The sequence below is a fragment of the Cyprinodon tularosa genome, unplaced genomic scaffold, assembly GCF_016077235.1.
Source record: "Cyprinodon tularosa strain WSP-4 unplaced genomic scaffold, ASM1607723v1 ctg218, whole genome shotgun sequence".
Classification (NCBI taxonomy): domain Eukaryota; kingdom Metazoa; phylum Chordata; class Actinopteri; order Cyprinodontiformes; family Cyprinodontidae; genus Cyprinodon; species Cyprinodon tularosa.
The window spans coordinates 874846-895340 of NW_024038814.1; the positions used below are offsets into that span (position 1 = coordinate 874846).

The 20495-nt window shown below is 38.0% G+C and overlaps 1 protein-coding gene across 1 annotated transcript; it reads right to left on the minus strand.

Moving 5' to 3' along the window:
* Positions 1-4665: 4665 nt before the first annotated feature.
* On the minus strand, positions 4666-20194 carry tgfb1a (transforming growth factor, beta 1a). Its single transcript, XM_038285938.1, has 6 exons — positions 18251-20194; positions 11149-11418; positions 10131-10362; positions 7196-7346; positions 6440-6550; positions 4666-6339 (listed from the first exon to the last, which is right to left on the minus strand). The coding sequence occupies exons 1-6, from the start codon at positions 18579-18581 to the stop codon at positions 6292-6294; spliced, it is 1143 nt and encodes a 380-aa protein (XP_038141866.1). The 5' UTR covers positions 18582-20194; the 3' UTR covers positions 4666-6291.
* Between the last annotated feature and the right edge of the window lie 301 nt (positions 20195-20495).

Genomic DNA, 20495 nt, shown 5'->3' on the forward strand with positions numbered 1-20495 from the left:
GAGGCATATGGAAAAGCAAATAGGGAATGTGGAAACTTACCCGAGGATCAAATCCTTAGCCACCCTATGGAAAAAGGAAAGGAAATTGGAAATCAGATGAGACACAAAATAACAACCTGAATGGAAAACTACCCGAATTAACACCAACCGAACTAGAAACAGAAAACACCACAGAATGTGAGGATACCGAAATCGAGACTGAAAAGACATACCATTCTTTTTGCACTGAAACTTCAGAGAAAGTTGAGCAGTCCAAAGATATTGAACAGACTAAATAAAACGATGCTGGACTTCCAGATTCCAGTGATGATCAGACTGCTGGTATAGTCCGCAGATCTGAAAGACGGAGAAAACCCCTTCTAAGTTTACTTACCCCCAGCTTGGTAGACCCTTGATTTCTTTTGCACAAACCATTCTAGACCTGTTTAACAAAGTTTTGATTGAAACCTTTGAAGGTGCTCATGACCCTTGAGACAACATGAAGGGAATCATGTTGATCTAGAGGGGGAAGGTGTAACCCCCCTGAATAAAAGGTTCAAATGAAATTTTATTTAGATTAAAAAACGGCTTAATTTACGTTTTATATACATACTGTGTTTTATTTTGAAAACCTTGTATTGGTCAAAAAACAAAATTGAGAAGAAAAGTGTAGGGAGATAAGAAGCACGTTGTTTGTGATTTTCCTTTCTGATGTTATAAGAAAGGAGGTTTTTTGAATACGTGGAAATTGATGCATTCAGCCTTGGTGTCCCACGAGGTTGATGAGGAATGATCCATGATGGTAAGCCTTCCCAGTTGGATCGTGAGCTCTACCACATCATTCAACAAATTCTGTGGTAGGATTGTGTCAGTCTACTTACAGAGATCAAGAGGACCTTCTTCGAATATAATCTCTGATTTGACTAATCCCCCTGACTGACTGACTAATGGACTTGAACTTTTATTGAAGCTCTGAAGCAACAAATACTGGAAGAACATTCTCAAGAAGGACATTATTTTTTCTTAGTTTTATTTTGGGCCCAAAGATTGTTGTTTTGTATTGTACACTTTACAATATGTGTTACTAAAGGTACAGTTAGCTATAAATACCTGTGTCCCTCACTTATTGCTATCTGCTAAGCTCCTATGAACCTAGAGCGTTAGATGTGTACATACCCGAAATTGGGTTACATATACTTTATCTACAATCTTACAAATCACATTGTAATGTTTATTTAAACACCAATAGAATCTATGAAGACATTATCTTTCACCTAAACTGCTAAGTTTTCCAGGTAGACGTCTAATAAGAGAAGCAAGGGGTTCTGTAAAGGTCTGGAGGGGCTGCAGTGATCCTAAACCCTTTTGCTCTTCAGATTTGAGTTGTTCTCTCCAAGAATTTGGCCTCTGTTTAATAGAGAGGGGATGACAGCATTTGTTGAAAGAATTTGTGAGAAGTCTTGTTTTCAATTTGTAAAATCCGTCACTAGGAAGTCTAGGAATTTCCTTTCGCGACTATCACTGCACGTCTTTCGCAGGCATCACTGTAATTGTCAAAATCCTGCCTGTCACATCGCTTTGTATCCCACCGCTGTTGATGGTGCCTCTACAAAGGGAAAACATGCAAAATGATCGCTCAGGTTACCAGAAAAGCATTTGGTTCAGGCTCTGCAGTAGCCTTGCACCTTTCTTTGATTGAATACATTTTGGATCAACTTTGAGATGCAGTATATTTTGATTCCTGAACTGCTTTGGTCATCATATCACCAAAGATGAAACTACAGGCCTATGACTGAACAGAGTCCAAGCTTAAGGTGATGCCACACCCTGATGACATGGCACAAATAATGCCTTGCTGCCTGCTAGTTTACATTCGGGCTGATACTGTAAACATTGGATGGCGGTCTTGTCTCATAACCTTTTATTACATGCCTTTGGTTTCATTTTCAGTGGCTCATCTTGGTAAAATGTGAACAGCCATGGTACAATGAACGCAAGCAACACAGTAATCCAGCTTTACTTTAAAGACAAGCTCAAAGTTTACCTGAATGTTTTTGGTCTGACATCTCCTGTCTGTAGGCTGTTTTAGAAATATGAAGTCTTTTAAACATGTGCACCAAAGTGACTCTTACTGGGAGCCAAATGTATGTTTATTGACATCTGTGCGTATTTTTGAGTGCAGTGCACCTGGGACAACAATGGATTTGAGCAGCTGTGCGTTTATCAAGCCGTGCAGCAGCAGGACATCAGCGTCTGTTATTAAACAGTCAGGAATTATACCAGACCGCCATACGCTGCTTCAGTTTTGATCACCGGTTCAAGCAGAAGATCAGTCGATGTGTAATTGTAAATGTCACACATGGTGTATTAAGACAGAACCCAAAACAGCGTTTGACAAACCTGCGGAGCAGCGAATCAGCTTACACGTAACATGATCAGGTTTCAAAGACAACGTGTAAAAGAGCCACGCAGCAAAAAATGCCTCAGGGGCCAATATATTTACTGAAGCTTTCGGTTTTTGTAGGTGAAGCTACGTGAAACACACCCAAATGGTTACAATTAAAGGTCCAGTTGTGTCAAAAGTGATGAAAAGCAACAACAGAATAATTTTCTGGTAACTCATGCGGTAGTATAAAGTCGGCATGTGGATTGAATTAGTTGTAAAAGAACACCTGTTTGACCTCGGAGCACTGTGGGCCTCTGGTCTTAACTCTTTGTATGCAAGTTTTTCTTTTATTCCTCTTTGAACTGAATGCGTATTCTGGGACGTGCTTCTCTCTGGCAGGAGATGTCAACTCAGCAATTCGCTCCAGTCCAATGAAATGCTGCAGGGTCTGGAAGGAAGCAGCTGCTGAGAGACGAACACCGGTCAGAGGGACGAGCCAACTTCAGTTTACCTTCCCTCAGGGAGTACACGGTGAACAACGTAGAGATTTACGACCCTCTTGTTGTTTATGTTCTCTCTTTTTTTCTTAGAGCAAACAGAAATTGCTGTGCATCCATTTTCAGAACTGTAATGATTGGAGCTTCTATCAAAAACCTGTGTTTTCCTTTTTTAAGGGCTTGCTAATGACTGTCTTCTTGGAAAAACAGCCCCTTATCTCACCAATTACATTCAGCTCATTAAGATGATGTAGCACACACTGTGCTTTTAAATCGATAACAAATCTGAACTTGGCAATGCATCAGTAGAGTTAGAAGAATGTTTCATCCTTCTTCATTTATCTTGCCCACAAGGAAAATTTTTGACACAGGCATCCAGTGGGAGGAAAATTGCCCTAATTTTCTGGTAATATGAACCATAACAAAAATCTTGCATCAATGCTACCTTCCCAGTTACATACATGACCTCCTTGCCATTCACTTGCAGAAATACAACACATTTTAACACTGGTTGAGCTGTGGCTGTGTGTCAGTGGGTTCAATGTTTTCATGTGTACAGTGCGAGTGTTTAATTTTCCATGTAGTCACTGCCCTTAAGTCTGGGAATTACAAACGGGTCTGGACCTGCTCGCTTCTTTCCCAATTCAGCTTCATGAGCTGACAGTAATCCCCTGCCTATGGAGGCACAGGGCTGGCAGGGTGGGGATGGAATAGATTCATGGATGGTAAAAAATGTTGGGATGGCATGAATCCCTTCAGGGAGGGTCAGTGCCAGGAACTGAGCTGCATGCGCAGCGACTTTTATGCTGTTTTTCTTAAGTCAATCTAGTCCAACGTGACTTACTCTTCCTAAGTAAATCTAATATTTCCAAAATAATACTTCAGTTTTCCCAGAAAAAAGTCAAAGAGTCGCAGGCGTGCACATAAGTTTTCCGATGGAAGATGTTGTCACACATTAGATTGAGTATCAGCAGCCTGGTTTTATATTAGTTTGAAGAAAACTGACACTGTGAATCACTGTAAATTGAGCTTTTTTTTTTTTTTTTTTTTTTAGAAAATACTACCTGTTAATACATTCCTTATTTTCTTTACATGTATATTAGAGTTTTGCTGATTTTTTTAATATTAAGAATCATTCCAAAAAATTAGCCGGATCCAAAATTTCAGTTTATTACTCAAACCTGCACATCTACCTCTGACTGCACATACCTGCATTTAAAATACATACATTTTTATTACAACAGTGTAATCAAATACAGAAATGTGAAAAACCCAACTAATCAGAATTTATTTATAAATAATTACCACATAAAGAAATAATAGTTTTTAATAGAAAACATTTGATAATTTATGATATCTTTTCTACATATGTGTTTAACCAGGTATTTCGATTTTAACCTGAAATATGTTACATTAAATCAAAATTTCTGTTTCGGATAGGAAAGGATTTGGGTTAAAGGTATTGTGGTTTTATATTTAGAAATATATGGAAATTCAGTGCCTTTTTTTAATGGATTAATAAATACAATTTAAAATGGTTCTTTTATCATTTAATTTTAAAAGTGCATTTAAAAGTACTTTTCAAATAGGATTTCAAATTCTATGATATGGTTGTATTTCTTTTTCAGTGACGCTTGCTAGTCCTCCATATAAAGGAGTGTCAGTTTTTATGAAAACAAGAAAAGAGACTTTTACTGTTTTTATGTATGGTAATATAAAAAAAGACATAATGAAAATTGTGTTTATCCTGATCAACAATCAATCAAATTATCTTTATCAGTACTGCAGGAATATAAACTCGTCTTATAATTGCTGAGCAGCGTTTTGGCTTGTTTGGGTATAACATTTTTTTTTTTTTTCATCTAGAACCACCGGGATTTGGATTAATTTCCAGGGTCACTGCCTCTCTACTTTAACTTGATCATTTCTTGGAACACTTTATTTAGTAACCTATGACTTTCTGCATTTCTGACCTCTTTACTGGGCACTAGACTGAACGAGAACAAGAACAACATGCCGTTTATCACATTGAAAGGGGGAGGAAACAAATGTCCAAAGCTTCAGGAGAAGAAATACCAAAAAGAGCATGCTCTGTCCTACCATTACAAATGTAAACACAAAGAAAACCTGGAGACTTTGTAAATAGTGTCAAACAAGGCTTTAACAGCAATAATCACAAACAGTTGAAGATCTGAGTACTAGAATTATAGCTAACTTAAAGCATTTTTATACAAGTGTAATAAGCGTGTGAATAAATCTTTAAGTGTTCACAAAGTACTTTGTTGGAAAACGACGAGGGTTTTATTTGCACACAAAATCCTTTACCCTGATGTCATAATTTAAAAACTTTATTTTTTTTCTTATTTTCATTTGCAAGCATATTTTCATATGTTAAAAGACAATATCATCATATTTTCATTGTTAGAACAATGAAAGCATTTTTTTTTTTGCTAAAACCAAAGGTGAAATAAACTCTTTAAAAACTCTACAAACATATTTCAGATAAAAATTAAAACTTCCTTTTTAAAGCTACGAAAAAAGGCAATAATTTATCTTAATGGACCAAAAAAAAAAGCAGGCACTGCTTCTCTAACCTGAGCCTCTGCATCTAAAGCTGTAAAGGGTTCAGCCACATGGTGTCATTACATCCACTGATTTACACCCCTCACCTTAACAGACCAGGAAGCTGATAAGACTTTCAGCTATTACCATAAACAATGTGACGAGACAGAAAGTTGGTGGGAAGAGTGTGTATTCAAAAACAAAAAATGACATGACAGGTCGACAGCCTCTGTGAAATGTTGTCAGACGGGTCCAGGCTTTCAGGCTGGGGGGAGTTTTCTCAGGATGGACTATCCCTTTGGTTTTTTCTTCTGTCTTTTATGATGTAGGCCGGAAGCCCTGGCAGCAGTATTATATTCCAGGAAATTCCCAAACAACCACTGTTTTCCACCTGGGATTTGGCACTTTTTTTGCCGTTACCTCTTTTGGGAGCTGCTGTGACAAATGGAAATATCCCATCTGTGAAAACAGAATTTCTTCCATCAAGGTTATTTTGGTCCTTGTGTGCTTTTGTTCAAACTTTGACTAAGAAGTCATTTTTATCCTTTCTCTATCTCCAGCTGAGACAGTTTTATAATACATCTGTTCTTTTAACAAATAAATTAAAATTTTGCCAGGGCAGATCTTTTTGTTTATTCCTCAATAGAAATAATAATACATAAAAATATTGATCATTTTAATATAAAGAGGTCCAGTTTTTTGAGAATCCGCTGCGGTTGAAGAAAATCTTGGAGAAAAAAAGCTGGAGATCCACTTCAAAGAATCAGATTATCCTTTTTGTGGTATAAAACAAACAAACAAAAAAAACTACTTCCTCCATTGTTGCTGGTTTCCACAAGACCCAGAGTTGTGTGCCACGATGTATTTTTAGCTACACTTGCAGGACTTAACGATCATGTTAGACAGCTGGTCCACCTGTAAGTAGAAATCAACCGTAAATCATATGCGTGCATGCTGCTATCACATCGCAATGTTCCGTAAACATTTCATCTAAAAATATCTGAGATATTGATACCCTGTGTTGCCTTCCCACGTAGTAGAGAATTGGCAGCGGCTCCAGTGTCTGGGGAACGCAGCACGGCTGGGCGGATGCTCCCGGATTGTGATGTTTATACAGAGCCAAAATCTGCAAAGCGGAACATGAGGGGAAACAAACAGAAAACAAAAGAGCTCAGTTGATGATTTCATGACCAATAAGGCATCGGTCAAAGCTACTTGGGCACTCTTTCAGGGACCCTTGGGCAGTTAAGCATCTTAGAAGATAAATCAACAAATTGCCGAGCAGCTTTACCTTTTATAAATTTACTTTGAAATTAGAAGAAATTCACCTCAAGAGATTTAAAGAGAAAAAAAATATGCTGTTAAGTCCTCACTGACTGAATCAAATGTCAGATCTTTTATTTCTTGGCAGTTAGTTCATAAAATGCATTCAAATATGAATTAAATGAGCTTAAATGTGGTCCTTTGTAGGAGCAAAGTCAATATAATAAACCAGAAAACACCAGATGAGCCATTGCCATCTGCTAATGTTATTTGCTTTTGGCCTAGTAGTAAACTATACACTGCGGATTAGCTAATACAGTTGCATTCAGATTGTTCATTATCACCAGACTGAAAAACAAAATAACAAAAATCGAGTGCTCTCCCAAACATGTCTATATCTAACAATCTGTTAAAAGGTACAAGTTGTTCAGAAATATTAAAAGTATTTGAAACAGAATTCACCCCCCAAGGTTTCTTTTGAAGAGAAACCCACGTATTTAAATCATACCTGAGAATATTTATTTTCAGTGCCCCGAATGTATGAGCATGACCCCAAGCAGTAGTTAGCCATGTAGCCTGTGGGCTTGTGTATCCACTTCCAGCCCAGATCCTTCCTGAAGTCGATGTACAAGCTCCGTACGCAGCAGTGCTCCGTTTGGCTAAAATTGGATGAATAAAAGGGAGAAGGTTAATCAGTTTTAAATTAAATGTATGAGAAAGTATTAAGATGGCAAAGAGGTTTTTCAGTCTGGGTAAAATAGCAGAAGTTAATTCTCTAAGGAGAATAAAGGGCAACACATAAAGCATAAACATTTTCAGCTTTATTTATTGAAGATCAGTGACCCCAGCATCCATAGTATTCGACTGAACTTCCATTGAATCAAAATGAAATTCCTTGATCTTCAATAGACCCTGTTTACTTCTCTGCATAAGTAATATCCTGTATTAACTGACTTAGAGTTAAACTGAAACAAACCCGAAATGTAATAAATGTGGCAACTTCCTGTTCTATTCACTGATGATTTACTGCCTTGCAATAAAGGGCTTAGTGGTGCATTCAAATGCTTAGAAACGCATCTATTTATAGCTCATATGTTAATATTAAACCTGCTTGTATTGATTTGCATGTAGCAGCAGCACAACATTGCACATCATTTTCCTCATGTCTGAAACATTCAAAACCAACTCCCTGAATTATTACATGAGAATAAGAATTGAATTAGAGAAGAGAAGAAGAAGAAGGGTTCTTTCTATTTATCTATCCATCTATAAAAACACGTTTTAGTTTTTTTTTGCTCCAATTGCCCCTCCTTGCTAAGTCTGTCTTAATTAAATATGATTATCCACTTGTTTTGGAAAGTTCAGTTCTGTATCACCAACCACACCCAGCTCTCATTACTGCGAGACAAGTACAATCAAGAAATGACTTTAAAAACAACACACCAGGCTAAAAAAAAAAAAAAAAAAACCTAGCAAAGAGAGACAATATTCTTTGATCTAAAGAAACTCAAGAACAGCTAAAAAGCGTTATCTCTGACACATATCACTCTGTAAAGGGCCACAGCTTATTTCTTTGAGGCTCTGGGTCTCCAGCAAACCACAGTCAGAGCCTTTTACCATTTTATGGTGTAGTAAATCTAAATGTTCATGGTTTGGAAAGAAATAAATCATGCTATACAGCATCCATGACACTATGAGAGAGTTTTAAGAACAAAGTGGCAATGTGTAACAATATCTATTGGAAGGTGTGCCTCTTCTTATATCTTGTTTAAAAATAACCTAGTTTCGAAAAAAATAAATAAGTCAAACAACAGAAAATCCTGAAGGCAAACGTCTGATAATCCATTTGTAACCATAAAGGTATAGTGGAGGATTTTCGCAATTTTTTGAAAAGACCCGCCCTCTCCACTTTAAGAAAGAAAGGCATGCCTATTAAACGTGTGTGAGAGCGTGCACGAGCCCATTTCTCCTAGTGCACATTCTGTTTAAAAGTTGCTGTTTGCATCCCTTATACAAGCTTACTTTCCAAAATAAGATTTGCAATTTTTCCACTATGTACGCCTTTCCACTGGTGTTATGTCGAGAAATACCCTCCCTTTTGCACATTAATGAGAAAACGTATTGAAATATAAACAAAAAGGGGAATTTTAAACGTATTCTGAATGTTTTCATATTTCTTATGCATGGATGCTCTAAAATTGAGAGTTTGACAGATAAATGCCAAGAAATACCTGCTTGTCGAGAATTTGCTCCCCTGTCAAGGGAGCGTGCATTGCCCTAAACTCTAGCACATTGATGAGAAAACGGATTGAAATATGACCGAAAAGGGAACCTTTAAACATATGTTTAATGTTTTGTCAGAAATTATAAAGAATGGTGTTGTTCATCCACTGAGCAGAGAGTATATAAATAGAGCACTGACTATAGCACATTAGCTAAAAATTGTCTCGATACAAGTAAAAACCACATTCATTCGAACTCTAAATTTTAGGGCATCTATGCATAAGAAATATAAAAACATTAAGAATATGTTTAAAAGTTCATTTTTTTTTTTTATTTCTCATCATTGTGCGAGAGGGGAGGTAATTCTCAGCAGGCAGGTATTTCTCAGCATAAAACTGGTAAGTTAAAATAGGGGTAGAGCTTTACATAAATATATCACCAGAATGCTTGACAGTTAGGAGGATCATTTATTTTGATGATCCACAAAAAAAAGAATATCCTTCAGTATAACTTTAAGTTTAAAGCCACTGATGTTATGGAGCAGGATCATGATCTGAAGCATTCGAGCAAAAGGGAGCAGGTCAGAATACCTCTGTTGTACTTAAAAAGACTTATTATATACTTTATTTTGTACTAAAAAATAAAACTATTGTTTGAAAACATTTTTTTATCACGGGTATCCGTAATGTGTTTCGTAAAATGGACAATTAAGTGCAACTAAAAAGGAAAGGAGAGGTACTTGACGGTTGGGAGAGAGAATAGGGAAATCCCAATGACCCTTTCCTCACAATGCTCAGTGTTTACTAGACCTACCTCGCTGCCCCAGTGAGGTTCTTCAACCTAATGAGATTTTTGGAGATCTGCAGGCTCAGGATGTTAATGTGTCCACTCTCCCTACCACAGGGTTATTAATGCTGAGCAGTCTGGGCTAAAGTTCTGACCTCACCTGATCTTCTTTTAGTCTATTTTAAACATGCGGAGACATTTAGCTGTTCTCCTTATTCCTTCCTCATCATTTCCAGAAATGATCTTACTCCCTACTCTACATGATCTTTTGGTCATAAAATAAACCCTGAAAGTCCTAAGCACTAAGCCAATGGTTAAAATACCATCTTTTCTTCAAGGTTTGGAAGTGATTCGCAGGAGTTTAATATCACCAAAGGAAGTCAAACGGGTTTTGAGGTAAGTAAGCCATTCTTGAAATCATTGGTATTACTTACGCTGAGCAGGTTTCTGGTTCGCTGGTGGAGCGTTTTTTGCGTGATTTATGCGGGGTGGACATATTCTTAGGGATGGACATGGTCAGGATGTAGGGCGGTTGCTCTGTCAGCAATTCCACCGTTGCTGTGTCTCCTCGTGTCTTATCGATCCCCGAGATGGTGAAGCCGAACGTACTGGGTAGCTGCTGCTCACATTCACAGAAAACGCGTAGCTCAAACTTCTGCTCATTCTCTGGAAATCAAAAATGTTGGAAGTTTTAGCTTAATTGTAGGACAGAGAATTAGGGCCAGGATAGAGATTTTTTTTTTTGCATTTCGAGGATAAAGTCGTAACATTACGAGAATAGAGACGTAAAATTAAAAGAATAAAGTTTTAAAATTATGAGAATAAAGTCGTAACAGTGCAAGAAAAAGTTGTAACATTACATGAATAAAGTAATAAAATTATGAGAATAAAGTCCTAACACAAGGAGAATAAAGTTGTAATTTACAAGAAAAAAGTCACAACGAAATAGACAAAAATTATGAGAATAAAGTGGTAATATTAAGAGAGTATGGTCCTAAAATTACGAGAAACAAGTTGTATTTTATGACTCTTACAAGAAGAAGTCTTCCCTAAAATGAGGAATGTCGAGCATTATATTATACTTATGCTGTGGTTGACAAATAAGGAAATCTTTTAGCACTAGCATCGAATTGGGCAGTTTGTTAAAGTGGAGTCAGGTTGCTGTTTGGTGGTGCTGGTCAGCTGTCATATGATGGTTGAGCTCGAAACTTTCTGAAACGGGTCATTGTATGATGACCCGATTTTCCTAATATTACGACTTTATTCTTGTAATGTTATGACTTTATTCTCGTAATATACCGACTTTATTCTCGTAATGTTAAGACTTTAATCTCAAAATAAAAAAAAATGTAAAAATCTCTAACCTGGCCCTAATGCTTCGTCGTAGAATTGAAAGACGTAAACGAAGACATTGACTGAACCAAACCAAACATTTAGAAAGGATTGTCTCACCTTTGTTTTTTAGCCACCCCTGCAGGGGTTCAGTGACATCAAAGGAAAGCCACTTGTCTTTCAGTGAATTGGTCACGAAGCGAGAGGCGTGGTAGCGAAATGAGGTCCCTGAACTGTAGTACAGCTCCACGCGCTTTTCCTTATCTATTGAGGTGGTCTTGATGAGCATCCGTAGCTCCGCTCTTGTCAGCAGCTGGGAATCACCCACGCTGTTTTGTATTTCAGCAACGTTGAAGGCTATTGTTTTGGTCCTCTCTGTGATGTTGTTGTCTGTGTGATTAGAGAAAAAAAAAAACATGCAATTAATTGTTTGTCTTGATATAAAACAATGCAGACAAGAGAAGAAGTCGATTTTAAAACCTAGAAATCTTGGAGGGATGTATGAATTGTGGTGTAGGTAGGTTGGCGCCCTAACTGATGCAAAAAGCAGAATTGCAAACACTGATCACAAATATTCAGTATAATTTCCATTTTGGTTAACTTTGAAATAAGATACCAATACTTGTTACACCTGCAACATTAGTTCCTTTTTCCTAAATCTCCCTATTAAAACAACAACAAAATAAGCATTTTAGTACTCATGCTTATATTGGCTTGGGTAATCTTTCCGATCTGATGTGCCAGAAAGCTCATTACACAGAGCCATCTGTGAAGCATTGCTGTTTGGAAAATGGCCGGCAGCTGGATGAAGCTTCTGCCGATCCCCATTCATCAAACACCAGATGGATTCCTCAGATTCAGAGAAGCAATTATTCTTTACGCATTACCTTATTTAACTAAACTATTTGTTGTATCAAAAAATTTAGTGCTGTTGGTTTATATATATATATATATATATATATATATATATATATATATATATATATATATATATATATATATATATATATATATATATATATAAAACCATCAGCACAAAATTTTTTTATATATATATATATACTAATATGACACAGGTGGGGACCAGGCTATGGAACTATTTAAATAAAGATATGTAAAAAGTTCTAACACTTAAATAATAGGTCAATCTCACAATAAAAAAGGCTAACTTTACTTTGTGTATTTTTTCTACTCTATTTATTTAGCGAAGGGTTCAAATCAACATTAATAAATAAAATGTTGCATCCATTTTCTATCACTTAGAGATTCAAGCAATGTCATTTTAATCTATACTTAACTTTTTTCAGTTTTTTATAATTTATCAGCAATTAATTAGTTTCTGTTTCCAAGAGAGATTAACATGACATTAAAAACAAATACTTAGCAAATAATTAACTTGAGGGAGAAAGAATATCAGAATAATATGGTAGAAATAGAATCACTTATGTCAGGAAAAGGCTAAAATAAAGGATCCTCTCACCTAAACTTCTTCTATCTACCATTGGTGCTTTAATTTCATACGTTATCTCACCCAGAAAAGTTTTGAAGAATCAAAACTAATTTTGCAATGTTTAAAAAAAATATCACTATGAAAATGTAATGGGAGTATATTTAATCAGCTTTTCTAGGTCGAGTTGAAATTAAATGTATTCAGTAACCGTTAATTCAATATTACGCTTGGGCAAAATAGGACACGGCACACAGGCGCCATTTCTCTTAGCCATGAAGCAAAATGAAAAGTAGAAGATAATACAACGCCATTTAGGTGATGCAGATATGGAGTGATTATAAAAACAAAAAACAAAAAAAAAACTACATGTGATAAGAAAAGAGCCAACTATCAAGAGTGGCACTATTCTGTAATAAATGGATACATTTAAAACTGCTTGTACTGTGAGAGGCAGGACTGAACGAGGACATGTATTTTTCCTGCTACTTCAAATAGTAAAGGAATAAAGGATGGTAAAAAATGTTAAAATAAAGGCTTCTTATTTACGACACAGCTAATCAGAAACGTGTTTTAATGATTTTATGAAATCTTTCCTTACTGCATGTGCAGTAACTTAGGTCTCTACTTTATAAAACATCTGTATCTAGTTATGCAAAAAACACCACAAAATAATAACAGTAATAATCCAAATGAATTTGTTATATAAAACACAATTTTCACATTAGTTTGAAGGCTATTTCCAGGTTATACCTTACTATTCTGATAAGTTATTCTCATTAGACTAACTATATCACTATTGACATAAAAACATGCTCAGAGTTCCTCTGCTTAAATGATTCTCTCATAGACGGAGCCACAGATGGAACCAGTTTATTGTCACCTTTTCTAACATGGAGCATTTATGGATCCGTGCTTCTATGTTCCTTTTAAAAACCTGCTTTTATCTCCCTTAACCCCAAGTCGGCCTCAGCAGAAGGCCGCCCAAACTGAGCCTTTTACTGCTGGAGGTTTCTTCCTGTTAAAAGAGAGTTTTTCCTCTCCACTGTCGCTGCATGCATGCTCAGTGTGAAGTTTTGCCTTAAAGTCAATGACACACTGCAAGCAAATTGGTCACCAAACGCTCATCAACAAGGAGCGAATCCTGCAAAGTAAATGAGTCAATGCAGTCAGCTAGTTTTTCTTTGACCTAATCTGCTTGTATGAATCGATCAAATTGTCTCAGTAAAGTGCCATGAGCTGGCACGTGTTGTTGCTATATAAATAAACTGAATTGCATCGGCAGCCAGTTCATCTAGTTTTAAGTCAAATATTATTTTGCACAGCATGTTCTTTATCAAATAAAATATTCTTCCTGTAGTGCTGGTAACAAATTATCTGGAGAATCTAGTTTCTTTTGAGCAATGAAGTACAGTAAGCAATTGATTAACAGTATCTGCACGCTTAGTTGAATTTGTTTAAGCGAAGAACACACCTTTGTTCCAATATTTGAATTCTGAAAGTCAGCTTATCCTAATGATTTAGCTTGTTTTCTACTTCATGTATCCCCCTCATATTTCAGCCATCAATAGCCTTCTGCAGATTTCAGCATTACCCAACGAGCTTAACTAAAGCCAAACATTTATCTGTCCCAGCTGCCACAGCTGAGAGTTTTGTTTTCTCAAAGTGTTGCAGCAACTGTAATCTCTGAGTCTTCCTATAACATGACAAATGGGGAACAATCTCCCTGCAGAGTTTGATCAAACACAGTCAGGCTACTGAGCCAAGCTACTGACAGATTTACCAATACAAATCTTCCAGCTTCTCACTCTAGATAAAGTAGGATAGAGGAATGCACTGATAAGCACAGGAAAAAATGTAATCAAGATTTTACTATTGCTTAGAAAAGAGGAAATAATGTCGTAAAATTGTGCATGAAGAGGTTGAATGCATAGAAAGCTTGTTCATAGCTTGCAAAGGGTGTGAGAAGGAGTGTGAAGAAATAGGAGATGTACATATATCAATGCAATGTCTGGCGCTGGACCAAATCCTCTACGCTGCCTGAGCCTGCCAAAGCCAGGAGTTCTCTGCTCTAAGGTCGGGGAATTACTTTGACAGGAACCCAACCAAGCCCTGCATACTTGCTCTGCATGCTCGAACCAGGCTGTACCAGGATTCCCCCCGTCACGGCCGCTCATCTATCCCTTACCACCATCAGAGCTGAGTTGTTTCAGCCGTTGTAAAGGGGCCAAACTGAAACTGAAAAGCGTTGATGTGGAGTGCAACGGGAAATGAGATTTTGACATTCTGCAGGTCCCACCCAGAATCTAGTCAAATGTTCGCTTCAGAGAATGAGAAGGGAAACACAGAGCATCAAAACGAGTAAAGCTAAACCATCCAGTTTAAGGTTGAAAGTGTGCTAAAAGTTAAACCAAGTGCTTTCGATACAGGAAATTAAGTCACTTCCCTTAGCAGCATATTGGCAGCAGGACAATGTTTCAAGCAGAACTTTATCCTCGCTTCTATGCTCTCACAGTCGCAGCGTCTCCTAACGCCTATTAATAACCTGTGGGCAAAATAAAAATCACAAACTCTACACATTATCTTTCAATTTTCTGCTTCATCCTGGACTGAAATAATGAATCCTCCCTCCTTCAGAAATAGCATCCTGCCACATATGGGTGTGGGGGGGGATTTGTGTGTTGAACTAGGGCCTATCTGCAGGTAAGCCAGGGACAGCTGTTGTGACAGGTTGGGAGACAGCTCTGTAATTACCAGTGGGAGGAATCAGATTCCAGCAGCTGGCTAAATGTCTGTCTTCTTTATACTCTGCTTGCCTCACAACTTTACTGATGTCTTGCTTCGCGGATTAACTGACGGCCCACCATTTCTAATGCTTCATCATATTTTATATAGTAAAATGACAATTTGGCCAGTAAACTATTTCTGGATGTACTGTACAGGGCTTTGTGGTTGCTTCCCAGAGAGGAAAACGCACGCTGTTTGCGAATGAGCTAAATTACATGCGTATTAACAATATGGGAGAGGTGAGTTTGGGTCTTCTAAGGAGGGATGTGGCTGAAGGAATTTAGCCTAATCCAAGATGAAATTACCACAATGTAGACTTAAAACTACTAAGTTTTAAAATGCTCTGCACACAAATATGCATCCCCGCGAGCTGTTTTGGATTTCAGGGAAGGTGTGAGTCACTCTTCAGAAAGGAATAATAAGACAACAGATTTGGTAATGAACACATGCGGTGCCCTTCCCTATTTGTTGCCACCTCTGCTAAAGACGTGTAAAAGACTGCATCTCTGTTGCAGAGGTGTAATCTCACTTAGCTAAATGAAAAGAAAAAACTTTTACACGCTTCTATTCATTTCAGGAAGCTTTTGCCTTTCTTCCAAAGAAGATACAAAATACGTTTTTATTTATTTATACTTTACTTTTTGTGTCTTACAACTTTTGTTTCAGAACTTCCGGTATCTGTGGTAAAAATGACATAAAACAGGCCTACTTCTCCTAGCCTTACTCAAATAAGGGAAAGACAGGAGATCACAGCATTTGAGCAAACCATATGTGTGTTGATCCCCATAAAAAAGCAGTAAATGTATATATGTATATATTTGAAATGTAGAAAACTGGAAAGAACCTTATTTATAAGAATAAAGAGAATGCCAACAAGGTAAAGGAGTATAAAGTATCACTGTTTAAAGAACGGCATGCTGTATGTAAAAATAAATTTCTTAGTACTGGACTTCCCACAGAGAAGCAGAAGTTAAAGTTTCCCTTACTGCCCTACATGCAGATTTTTCTATTTCATGAAACCATTTATCGTGGCATCGTTAACAACTGATTATAAGCAAACTTGGGTAAACATAGATGTGGTTTTCAATAGGTGTGAAAGGCTGCTTCTGTTTTTAGATATGAACTCGGCTAAGAAACAGGAGGGATGTTCTCTGGCATTCCTAGGAGCTAGGAAACACATGCTCCCCGCGGGCAACGGTTGCACCGGACCTGAGTCACTCAGCATCTCAGTGGCCATCAGCCTGCCTTCCTTCCTGCCAAGCTGCCTCGTCACAAACATGCTGCAAACACACTGATAATAAGCTCAGGAAGCCTAGCAGAGAGAGAGAGAGGAATTGGAGGCCAGGGGACAGAAAAAGATTAATCGTTGTTAAAGAGATATGGGAATTGAAGGGAAATCGCTCAGGGAGAGATACGATGGAGGGCAAGTAAAATGATAAGCATGGGAGAAGTCAATTTCTCAAGTTACCGTTTAGGAAATTCCCAATCCCTGAGGGACGCTAACAGTGAAATCCAAAAGAGAAAATAAGACAGAGTAAAGGATGTAGTCTTCTCTTCTGGCTGCTATCTTTTTCTTTGGCTGCCACCTGAGCATAACAATATTATTCCCTTTATTTTGAAAGTAGCTTTGTTCTGCTTTTTGCTCTCCACACTCCAGAACATGGTCCATCCACTTCAAGTCTTTCTTTTGATGTGGTGGATGAAGGCAAGGGGGGATGTGTATGCCTGCCTGATAAAGTGAGACGTACAGACATGCAGAGAACAATGGGGCATTGAAACCAAGCTAAAAAATCATGTTTATCATAATAGCTTGGGAGCCATTGCACAATTATATCCGAAGACCATGTGGCTGCGCAAACACCAGAGGAAGCCTTGCCAAGTAAGCTGTGTTAACGAAGCAGTAAAAAAAAAAAAAAAATGGGCTGGATATCAAGAGAACGGCAGAGCATCAAATCGTTTGCAGCCAACTTGTAACTTCTGTGATCTCTGATCTCATTAAAACTGCCCAAGGATGTTGAAAGCAGTTCAAAAGATGTGCACATGGTAAAAGAGTTTATAGAGCAGTTTGGAACATTTTTGATTAGTTAAAGCTGTATTTTATCATTCTGTGTATCAGCTTTAAGTGCTTCTTTAACCAGTTGTGTCCACTTTGAGTCCTAACTATTTTAGTAACTTACACCATGTGGAGCAGTGGATTTAAAACTTTATAACACCATTATTACTGCTTCAAAACACAATTATACTTAAATCTCAGGTGGGAGAGAATGTCAAAAAGGTTTTTTTAATGTCAACTTAAAAAGTATTTTCTCTGACCAGCTCAAAATTCAGTATGGAGTCCTTTCTTTTAATTTCGTACTTATTTAATTTTTTCTTCGTGAAAAATATCATGTTTTTTAATTGACTTCCAAGTGAATGCTTATATTTTGTAAGAACTATAAGATTATACAACCTTCTCAAGTTGCTACAATATTTGACTTTACAAAAGGCAGAGTAACACAGTTAGCTGGCACTAATAATTAGTTTGGTCACAGAGCATATCAATTAGCAAATAGCTGGACTATCATTCTAATATCCAACTTTAAAGATAAATCACTGAATATATGACAAAAGGTATTTCCTCAGTTTCTCTGTAAGTTCTTAAAACTGCTGCTTTACACTTTTCTAAATGTTTCAGACATAAACAGCAGAAGTGTGAACAAATCATCTTTTTTGGACAGCTGGCGCTTTTCAGCTCCACGTTATTTATTATTTTTTTTATTTTATTTTTTTAAGTGAAAAGTTTTGGTTCTCCAAATACTGCTCTGTGTTCAGAGTGTTGTGCAACATCCTGCAAGTGAACGTAGAAGCATAAATCACAGCCATACAATTATCTGGCATGCTTACAGCCATCCTTAGGCCATCAGCAATTGCCCTCATTTTTGAAAATTGGTAATGCTGCTCTAGGAGCCATGATTAATGCCTTGCTCCTTCGAGTTAACTTGTACTTACTGGTCATGTTGAACTTGTTCAGCACTTTGGCGAAGTATTCCTCCTCTTCCTGTTCTTGGGAGATGGAATCCATGACTTCCTTCTGTTGCTCTATAAGCAAGTCCTTGGTGCTGTTGTAGAGGGACAGCAAAGTGGCTGGGATATCCTCCTTCTCTCCAGCTTCTTCTGGCTCAGGAGCTTTAGGCAAACGCAGTTTGCAGAGGATCTGGGTCCTAATAGCGTCTATGCGCTTTTGCTTAACTATCTCTAAGTCTAAAGTCTTACATGTGGACATACTGCGCACGTTCTCTAGCATGTGCGCAGCCATCAGCAGCAACAATCCCAGCTTCATTGTAGCAGCGTCACAACTCAACCACTTCTCCACTTTGATTATTAGGAAATCCTGCCTCACCTTTTTGTTTCGCTGCCTGCCTCCAGTCGAGGATGCTTTGGGAGTAGTGAATCACTCTGAGGAGAGGTGTGACTGACGCAAGGTGTTTACACACAACAGAACAATTATAGCAGTGTGGAGAGTCCAGAGAGTGCCACAGCTGTCCCTACTGCTGTGAAAACCACCTAACACTCGTCTTGTTTGCATAGAAGCAGATAGAGAGAATCAGAGTGGGCAGGCAGACGGCGAGGGTTGAGCCAGCCTCTGACTAGGCCACAGAGGTAACCCAATGAAGGTCTACACTATGAAGTGAGTCCAGAGCAGAGCTGTCAAAAGCTAAATAAAGCTCATCCAAGCATAAGAAGCTCTCCAAACACTCGCATGACTTCTCCAACACCCAACAGGCAGAAATAATCTGACAGCTCTCAGATCGTCAGTCTTGCCTCTGTGCTCAAAGATCAAATTGTAATTTCAAGTCTTCCACCTGCAATATTTAACGTAATCCTGTCTTAGAGCAAGTTTATACCTCTCCACATGTCAGCTCTGTGCTGTATTGCTAACTAAGCAGTTTCTTATTACATGTCCCCAGAGGCAAAAGGAGCAAATGTGAAAAGAGCTGCAGCCCAATAAGAAAAAATTATGACGAGCACTGGCAGACACTGACTTACTCACTTTCTATGCCTGAAGGCTATTAACCTGTCACTGCCTTTAGTTTTATCTGAAACAGACTTTCCACACAGTCCAGTTCTTACTATTTTAGATGGATCGAATGTCAAATATGCTTCCTCAAAAATGATTTTTAAAATAGAAATGCACACTGAGCCTAAAGTAGAACTTTGAAACACTCCCAGACTTCTTCATACCCTAGAAGAAAAACATGTGACAAACAAGGATGGCGCTCAGCTCAGACTACCTCTTTTCACAAATATTAGCATGTGATCTGTACGCAGCTGCATCAAACCAGCTTTCAACGCCTCCAAGTCAATGACAGAGCAGCTGCCGCTCTATCTGCTGTGTTCCTCTCATGATAACGCAGGGCAATCATCTGCAAGTCCACTACGTCAGAAATAAAATGCAAACAGGCCTGCTATCAGATGTGTAGAATGACAGTCTTAAGGTAAGTATTTAGGTATCAGACACACCTTCTCTTCACAAGAGAGCACCATCCAGTCACAGCAGCAGTAAACCTCTGCAGCAGAGGAGGAAAAACCCTGTTAGGAACTTGATCGCAGTCTTTCCTCTATCCATCCACTGGTGTCACCTCGTTTATGCCCTCTACAGCTCCTTCACACCTTCTCCTTTAGAGTCTCCTCTGACACAGCTTCCTATACTCACACCTTGTCTTTGTCCCTGCTCTGTTTTCACCCTCTGCCTGTCAGAGCTTGCTGTTCAAAAAGTGATTTGTGGGAGCTCCCAGCTCAGATAACTTGTAAACCCTCTCTCTCTCTCACTCTCTCTCCCCTCTACTTTTTCTCTTGTTCCTGTTAGTCTAATAGAGCGAGAAGATCTCCGCCCAGGAAATGAAGCTAACGGCAGAGAAAACATCTGCCTTATGCTTATGCTGCCTTACTTATGTTTTAGCTTGACCAACTCTTTTTTTCTGTCAGAGCAGACAGTGACAAATGTCAACAAGTCCTGCACCAAACAACAGTCTCACCAAAGCAATGCCACATTTACCTGGTCCCTGCAAAGTTGGAAGTCTTGAAGACCATGGAGGAGAGCCTATTATATATATATTAAATTCACAAAATATAAATGAGACTTCTGTGAGGTACAGAGTCAACAGGGCAGGGCCGTGTGGTGCCCTCTCCCAGGTCTAAGTGCTCTTTAAATGTTGGATTGTGTATTTTCAGAAGGAAGGCAAGACTAAAACAA